Source organism: Saccopteryx bilineata, chromosome 4 (assembly GCF_036850765.1).
Source record: "Saccopteryx bilineata isolate mSacBil1 chromosome 4, mSacBil1_pri_phased_curated, whole genome shotgun sequence".
Taxonomy (NCBI): Eukaryota; Metazoa; Chordata; class Mammalia; order Chiroptera; family Emballonuridae; genus Saccopteryx; species Saccopteryx bilineata.
The window spans coordinates 2024347-2033109 of NC_089493.1; the positions used below are offsets into that span (position 1 = coordinate 2024347).

The following is an 8763-nucleotide window of genomic DNA, read 5'->3' on the forward strand; positions in this document are numbered from 1 at the left end:
TGACTGTCTCCTGCAAGTTCTCACCTGGCCACTGGTCCCGGTGAGTCAGCGGCTCGGGGCAGGTCCCTGCCTGGAGCGTCTCCTGGTGCCTGCCAGGCCCTCAGGAACCTCCCGGGTGCCCGGTGCTCGTCCTGGGTTCTCTGGGCGCTGGGAGGGTATAAAGCAGCCAGCTCCCTTGTCTGCAGGGGCCGCCTGGGCCAAAAGGCTTGACAAGGGTCACTCCGCCAGGGGCCACCTCAGGGAAGATGGACTAAAAATTAGAAAGACCTTGATCTGGGTGTGTGTGTGTGTGTATGTGTGTGTGTGTGTGTGTGTGTGTGTGTGTGTGTGTGTCGGCAGGGAGGGGGCTCAACCTTATCAGGGATCAAGGAAATGTAAAAAGCATTTTTTTTAAAGCCATGTTTTTAAAAGCTGCGTTCAAAATCTATGAACAGGGGAAGAGCACTTTTTTTAAAACGGTGTTTTTTAATAGCTGCATCCAAAGTCTATGACCGGGTGAAACAGAAAGTGGGTCCCCATGCTGGGGGTGGGTGGTGAGGCAGAGGCCAGCTCGGCCCCGCCCGTGGGCGATGTGCGGCGGGGGCTGGGAGCCCAGACACGCAGACAGAGCGAGGCGAGGTCCGCGTGCGCACGTAGAGAGGGTGGGGCGGGCCTGGGGTGTCCGGGGGAAAGCACAGTGAGTCCGACAGGACGCAGCCGCAGGCGCCGGGGCTCACCACGGTGTGATGTGGGAGAGAAGGTGACAGCATCAGCGTCTGTCTAAGAAGTTCCTAGTTTTAAAAAAACCACACGTGTTTAAAAAGACTACGGGGACACAGACACAGGACGCTGCACCCAGGGGCAGGCGGGCGAGGCCGCTCCTATCCTGCCGCGGGAGTCCTCACTCCACCGACTGGACCATTCTCAGCCAGAAACGGGCTCAGGATCACTGCGCAGGGATCTGGCAGAGTAGCGCAGGTGAGCGCCCTGGGGGTACGGGGCGGGGGGGATGTGGCAGAGGGCTGGGGCTGGGTGGGGGGTGGATTTCATGGGCCCTTGCTGGACACTGAGGCCCTCCGCAGTGCCTAGGGCCAGTGGAGGTGGGGACAGAGAGGTGGCTGAAGCCCCGGGGCAGGTGTGAAGCAGCTTTGAGCTGACCGGCCACTCATCCACAGACAGGTGGCTGTCACAGTTCCCCAGCACGCGAGCCCAGGCTGACGTGTCCCTTCCGCGAGGTCCAGGACTGGGGGCAGCCTCCCACTGAGTCAGGGCCATCCCATGGGGGTCTATCACTCTATAGCCAAGACCCACCTCCATGGGTCCCTAAAGGCAGCTGGGACACAGGGTGACAGGAGGAAAGAGTGGGCTACGTGTGCCGCCAGGGAGGGTAGCTCCTGCGTGAGAGAATGCAGGGGCCACGCCTGCCAGACCTTGTCCTCCCACTCAACACCCAACTGGAGAGGGGCCAGGGCAGGCCCCGGGCCCAGTGGGGAGCCTGGGCCTGAAGTGGGCGGCCCCAGCCACCCACCAGGATGGGCCACGCGCACTCTGGGACTGGCAGGGTAGGGATGCTAGGAGGGAGCCATTCGCTGCCACCCTGGCCGCTGCCTGGTGTCCCAGTGGCTAGCTCAGGAGAACGCCAGGGCCCATTGAGGGCGGGCAGGCATGAGGGGCTGGAGGGAGGGGACCCTCGGGGAGCAGGGGCTTGAGAGGGAGCAGAGAGTGGAGGGGTGACAGGGGGAGCAGGAGGTGCCAGGAACGTGGTCACTCGATCCAGGAAGTCGCCTGAACACGCAGACCTGGAGCCATGTGTCCCGAGGACAGGGACAAGCTCTGAGGAGCATTGGTCAGGGACTGGGCAGGCCACCAGCTATGAGGGGCAGGACCTGGGCGCTGGCGTTGGCATCCTGGGGGCTAGCGTCCACCCTCAGGCTGCCCTGGCACCCTGCTGCTCCGTCCTGGACCTGGTGCCAGTGGGCTGGGGGGGGGGGGTTGCTGGTTCTCTCAATGTGGTCCCTTTCTGCTTCCCTGCGTGTCCAGCCAGACTGCTGGGGCCTGATGGGCAGGGATGTGGCCCCACATCTGGGTATCATTGCCTGGCACGACACAGGCCATGTGAGCAGACCTTCCCAGGACCCCTGCCTCCCCAGCCTGCGCCCTCAGAGAGGCGGCGCTGTGGGCGGCTCGAGGGAGGGGCCTTGTCCGTTGGGTCACCACTTCCTCTGGCGTTTGCAGAAGTAGTTCCTAGAAACGCCCCCCCCCCTCCTGTGTGCCACTGGGAAGGGACAGCAAGGCAGTGAGGCCAGGCCGGGACAGCCCTCCCTGAGCCCCTTTCCTTCCCTTCTGGGAGCCCCCCCCATGTGAGCCCCCCCCCAGCAGCTCACCAGGAGGTGGAGTGAGCTGGTGGTGCCCCCATGCTCCAGAGCCCAGAGCATCTGGCTGGCTCCCACGTGGGCAGCTGCTCCCCTGGGGGCCAAGTCCCCATAGTTACCCTCCCTCCCTCACCCCTGAGCCAGCTGGGTCTCTGTGTTAGAGGCTGCATCTCTCACGGGGCTCTGGGGCCCCCTGGGCCTCGAACCATCGCCTCCTTAGAGGGCAGGGTCTGGCAGGTGGTCCTCAGCTACAGCAAGTCCCCGGGGGGGGGCATGTGCAGCTGGCAGGGGTCTGACCCACACCTGACCCAGGGGTGGGGGCAGAATGGGCAAGGCCCTGCGACCCCCCTGGCCTGTGATGGGGTGGCGGTGGTGGGGGAACGTCAGTCTCAAAAGCTGTCACTTGGAGGTGGCATTTCTGGGTTGTTGTTTTGTCTCAGCATCTACCTCTGCATGCACTTCCGGGTCATACTGAAAACGTCTTAGTCAGGGAACTTGCTGTGGTTTCAGGTAAATACCTGGGCTTCCTGTTGTTTTTGGCTGATAGAAATACCTGTGAAAAGGAGGGCTGGGAGGCTGGTCTGGAGTGTGGCTGGGGGCCCTGCGGTCGAGCTGCCACAGCACCAGGTGCGCGGGCTGGGGATTAGAGCCAGTGGTCACCCCTCCCGGCCCACCCTCTGTGGCTCTGGCTGCATGACCGAGAGACAGGGGGCCTGCCCCACAGACCAGAGAGGAACCCGGTGCTCCTTAGGGCTCGGGGTCACCTGAGGAGTGAGGAGTGCTTCCCATCCCCCAGCCCCTGTCTGACGCCTCAGTCTGACTAATCACGATGGAGCCTGCATGGGGCACCTGTGGTTAGGGAAGGAGGCCAGGGGAAGGCTGAGGGGTCATGGGTGTTCTCCGGGGGGGTCTGGGCTCCTTGCACAGGGGGATGTGCTGGGTGGGACATGCTTCCAGGTCACATGTGCTGTGCATCTTGGGTAGCCGAAGAGTTTTGGAAACACGCTGCCACGTTGTGCCAGTTCATGCTGACAATGGCACAGTGAAGGTGTCACTGCCTCCCACTCTCTCCGTCATCAAAAATTAAAGTTCATTCTTTAGAAGCAAAAAAAAAAAAAAAAGACTACTCTTTGAAAAGTTTGTTCCTATTTCTTTAATTGTACGTTGAGCATTTTTTATTTCTAGGAGCTATGTTTGTTTCTTCTGTGAATTATCTGCCCATTAGCTTTGACATTTCTTGTTGTTGATTTGTGAGAGCTCTCTATATATTAAGGACAGGCTGTTGAATCCACAGGATAAATACAGAACTTGGCTCTTAATGACTGCTGGCTAACCAATTGTTGAATGACGTCATCTGAGATAAAATCTGATTTCCCTAAAGTGACTTCAACCTGTTTTTTTTTCTCCAGGTCATTTTAAACTCTGCATGACCTTCTCAGCAGGACCAACAAGACTTGACGTGCATTAGAAAGCTGTTTAGAGCCACCCTGACACTAGAACCAGCAAATATGCCAGGTGAGAAACCCCCATGCTTCCTCTGACTTTAAACATTTAGGAGGGAACTTGTAAAAATGTCTCCACAAAGCACCTTTTCTCAGAACAGGGGTAATTGTGTCAAACAATGAGCACACAAAGAGATTCAGCCTAGCTCAGAAATGATAATGCTAGAGATGTTTGGAAGGAGCCCACTTCCTGTCCTTGGGAAGAATTAGAAAAATCAGCACCAGGTGTCAGGGGACAACGGAGGCACCAGGTCTGTTTGGGCCTCACACGGTGCCCATTTCCTGTGACAGACCCGCTGCTGAGCCACAGAGCTGTCACGAGGTCCCAGAGGAGGCTCCCACCTGTTCTCTGGGGGCTCGTCTGTCCCTACCCAGAAAAACTCTTTTCCCAGGAGGTCACTTGTGGAAGGAGTGAGCGGGCAGGCTCTCACCCACACACCCAGGGCGGGTCACCAGATTGGGCACAGAGAAGGGACTTGGCGTGGGACAGTGAAGACCGGAGGTTCAAGTGGCTGGCCATGTGTGGCCCCAAGCTGGTGTCATGGGACTGAACTGCACCGAGTCCAGTGGCCACTCCAGAGGTGGGCAGTGCTTGTAGGGCCGTGGGGAGCAGAGCGGGGACCAGGCTGTTCCCAGAGGTGGATGGCTGAGCCTGCATCTGGGTTTTGGATTCTCTCCCTGCTCCTGCTCTGCCCCCGGTGAGATGTGTGAGTACCCCGCAGCTGGTGAGATGGGCAGCGGAGGATGGAGACAGGGCTGTGCAGGGGAGGCTGGGCCCAGGCTCCAAGGAAGCCTGGCATGGCAGGGGTGGGAGCTTTGGGAGAGCCGTGCGCAGGTGGGGATAGCTCGGGCAGAGACAGGTGTCCCCTCTCTCACCTACTACAAGCCCCCACGGAGATTGTGCTTAGCGGAGGGCTCTGTCAGCAATTAGAGAACAATTTTCTTTTCCATACAAACAACCCTTCTGAAAGGTAACCCGGGTGAGCGGCAGGCCTTGGCCTGGCACAGCCGGCGACCTCTGCCCACGATCTCCTCGGGGTGCGCATCGAGGGCCTCAGTGTCACTTGGAGAAGAACCCCATTTGGAAATAAGAAGCTCCCAGTGTGTCTAGTGTGCAGTTACCACACACCTGGCCGCTTCTGAGTGCCTCGGGGACCCGTGTCCCTCTCACCCGTCCTCACGACCGTCTCTGTCCCGCAGGAAACGCCGCTCCTGCGGCCAACGCCCCCCTGGTGGCGCTGCTCCCCCCTGGCGGTGCGGCCGCGGCCCCCTGCAACGCGTCGCTGGCCTGCAGCGTGGCCAACTGCAGCGCGTCCTACGAGGCGAGCCGGGTGCTGGTGGTGGTGGTCTACAGCGCCGTGTGCGTGCTGGGGCTGCCGGCCAACTGCCTGACGGCCTGGCTGACGCTGCTGCAGGCGCTGCAGGGCAGCGTGCTGGCCGTCTACCTGTTCTGCCTGGCGCTCTGCGAGCTGCTCTACGCCAGCACCCTGCCGCTGTGGGTCCTCTACGTGCAGAACCAGCACCGCTGGGCCCTGGGGCCGTGGGCCTGCAAGGTGACCGGCTACGTCTTCTTCTGCAACCTGTACGTCAGCATCCTCTTCCTGTGCTGCGTCTCCTGCGACCGCTTCGTGGCCGTGGTCTACGCCCTGGAGAGCCGGGGGCGCCGGCGCCGGAGCACGGCCGTCCTCATCTCCCTGTCCGTCTTCCTGCTGGTCGGGCTGGTCCACTCCCCGGTCTTCGAGATGGAGGACGAGGGCACCTGCTTCGAGAAGGTGCCCCTGGACGACAGGACCGCCCGCTACTACTACGCGCGGTTCACCGTGGGGTTCGCCCTCCCGCTGTCCGTCATCGCCTTCACCAACCACCGCATCTTCCAGAGCATCAAGCGCAGCGAGGGCCTGAGCGCGGCCCAGAAGGCCCGGGTCCGGCACACGGCCATCGCGGTTGTGGTCATCTTCCTGGCTTGCTTCGCCCCCTACCACCTGGTGCTGCTCACCAAGGCCGCCGCCTTCTCCTACTACAGCGGCCACAGCGGCTCCACCTGCGCCTTCGAGGTCAGCCTGTGCACGGTCTCCGTGGTGTTCCTCTGCCTGACCACCGTGAACAGCGTGGCCGACCCCATCATCTACGTCTTGGCCACGGACCATTCGCGGCAGGAGGTGTCCAGAATCCGTGGGAAGTGGAAGAGCTGGTCCACCAAGACGGAGATGGTCAAACTCACGTGGTCGAAGGACTCGGAGGAGGTGCGGCCGCCCGCGTCCCTTACGGACAGCTGCGCGTTTCCCAGGCCCGTCCAGCCCCCCGGGTCACAGCCGGGCACGTGGACCCCGCTGGGCACTCTGGAGAGGCTGAGCCAGGAGCCCTGCTGAGCCCAGTGGCCTGCAGGGCAGGTCAGCTAGCGCAGGAGTCCAGGGCCAGCTGCGTGGTATCCCCATCCACTGAGCCCACCAGCCAGTGTCCACGGCACAGGCCTTGAAGCCCCCTCTGGAAGACATGCCACCCACTTCTTATTCCTGGAGCCATGCCCTCCACAGGCCTCTGCCCCCCAGGCTTTCCCGCTGGGCAGGTGAAGGTATGCCCGGGGTCAGGGCGACGGTCCCAGGCACGAGAGCCCAGACAGCATGTGGCAGGCAGGAGGGCCTCTTCATCCACGGCTTGTTCCGGCTGGCTCGCTCGGCTGTTAGCAAACAGCAGGGCTGTTGGCAGAGGCTACGTGCCTGCCCGGTGCTGCTGGCAGCTGGCACGTGCCCAGCACAGAGCAGGTGCCCAGTCAGCATCCGCCGTGATGCCTTTATTTCTGTTTCCTGTGGGCATTGCTTGCATGACCGTGATAGTATCTGTCGGCCATGCCAAGTGAGCGCCTTCTCACAGTGCCTGGTCACTGTGGGGCACCGGGGGCCCTCGGCTGGCACTGGCTCTGTGCCGAGCAGGTCTGATGCAGAAGGCTGACGCGGCCCCTCCACAGAGCTGGGGGCGGGTGCCAACCATCCCCTGTAGGGAGCCCCAGGTGCTCGTGTCGGCTGGAAAGGCCGGTGGCCCCCAGGAACAGTGGCGACTGTGCCAGCGAGGCTCAGACACGGTTGGAATTCCTTCACTCTGAGACTTCCCTGGATTCATCGCCGGGGGAGAAGCCAGGACAGGGACGAATCAGGAGCAAGCAGGTGACGGCCCTTGGCCTCCAGCCCCTCCGCAAGGCACAGACGGAGCACGGGTCCAGATTCGCCGTGTGGCCGAGAGAGAGTGAGCTCCCGGGACAACGCACAGCTCAGTGTCAGATCCAGGCCCGGCCCCAGCAAGCCTCTGCTGGGTCAGGTTACGCCGCTGCCTCAGTTTCCCCATCTGCAAGAGGGCCGGCGACAGCTGCCTCATCGGGTCAGCAAAGGGAGCTGACCCACTCCCTCTGCCCCAGGGACTCACACACGCTCGCAGTGCAAAGACAGAAGCGGCAGCAGCCAGGAATGAGTCCGGGCTCCCCAGGTTCCTTCTAGGGGTTCGTTTCCCAGGAGGCTAGGCGGCCTGTGTAGCTCAGTCACGCTCTCGTTTCCCTAAGGCAGCGGGCGGGGCATCCGTCTGCGCCGTGAGAGGCGTGGAGAAGACACATATAAAAAATACGTGTAGAAATAAAAACGCAACACATGCATGCCCGTCCCAACTTCCTCTTTAAATGAAAATGATGTCATTTTGCCTTTTCCGGCAAACATTTCCCCCTAGGGCTCTCTTGGGGCGGGGTGGGGGTGCGATAGAACTGTCTGGGGGAGAGTCATGGCAGCGCGGGGCCCACGGGATGCTCTGAGGGTGGATTGTGGGTGAGTTTCCTGAGGCAGCTCCAATGAATCACCTGTGGCTTCTCCTCCCGGAGTTCTGGGGCAGGAAGCCCAAGATCGAGGTGCTGTAGGGCTGGTGCCTCCTGGAGGTTCAGGGGGAGCCTGTGCCAGGCCTCTGCCCGCTCCAGGGCTGCCGGCCAGCCGTGGCCTCCTGGCTCCCAGCTCTGCCTCCGTCCTCACGTGGCCTCCTCCTCTGTGCGCCCGTCTCTTCTGTTCCTTCACCTGTTTATTTAAGTTTTCGGGGGTGACACTGGTTAATAAGATGATAAGTTTCAAGTGCACAGTTCCCTAAGACAGGGTCTGCGTATCTCCGTGATGTGCACACCACGCCCCTGCCCACACCGCCCACGGTGAGCAATGATGACCTTTTCGTGACTGTATCACAGCCACTGACCACAAATCTTTTGCCTTTTCAACTGACTGACATTGCTTATGGAAACTTGGCAGGCGGCGTTCCCAGGTGAGAGCCCCCTGGACGGCCCACCTATGAGATCTTCCCTCCCTGTCTCCCTCCCTCCCTGCCTCCCTTTCTCCCTCACTCCTTCACACACACACTCTCTCTCTCCCTTTCTCTCTCATAGCCATATTCGTTTATTTACTCTCTCACTCACTGGCTCCCTAGTCCACTCCCTCCTCCGTCTGATGTCTGTTGTCTCCCCATGGTGCCTGGAGGTGGTAAGGAGGTCGGCACTGTGAGCTCCACCCTCGCAGCTGTGAGGTCTGTGCAGGGAGGTGGGAACCAATGAGGGAGCCCTGAGAACCTCCAGGTGGCCCCAGCACCGGAGCACGCTACCTGGCTCTTCCCACAGGGTCCCCAAGGGTCCCCTGGGGTGCAGAACATCTGCGATTTGTTCACTGAGTGGCCCCTTGATGTTCCCCAGGTCACGATATGGGGGCAGATGGTGCCAGCTTGAGACCCACCCAGGCTCCCATGATGTTTTTATCATTCACACACGTCCCCACATTTAATAAGCTGTCAGCCAACTAGGGAACTCTCAACCAGATGCGCCCCAGCTCCCTACCTGCAGAGGACACCTGCACATCTGGGGTGGTGCGGCACCCCCCCTCCACCTGGCACTGCAGGTG

At 61.1% G+C, this 8763-nt stretch overlaps 1 protein-coding gene across 2 annotated transcripts; it reads left to right on the forward strand.

Annotated features, from left to right (window-relative positions):
* The first annotated feature begins 373 nt into the window (after window positions 1–373).
* Window positions 374–7475, forward strand: GPR132 (G protein-coupled receptor 132). 2 transcript variants are annotated; one of them, XM_066274266.1, is made up of 3 exons: window positions 374–957; window positions 3761–3866; window positions 5054–7475. In XM_066274266.1, the coding sequence occupies exons 2-3, from the start codon at window positions 3860–3862 to the stop codon at window positions 6220–6222; spliced, it is 1176 nt and encodes a 391-aa protein (XP_066130363.1). In that variant the 5' UTR covers window positions 374–957; window positions 3761–3859; the 3' UTR covers window positions 6223–7475. The 2 variants fall into 2 exon arrangements, with proteins under 2 accessions (XP_066130363.1, XP_066130364.1); XM_066274267.1 differs by lacking the exon at window positions 374–957 and adding an exon at window positions 2814–2861.
* The last annotated feature ends 1288 nt before the right edge of the window (window positions 7476–8763 follow it).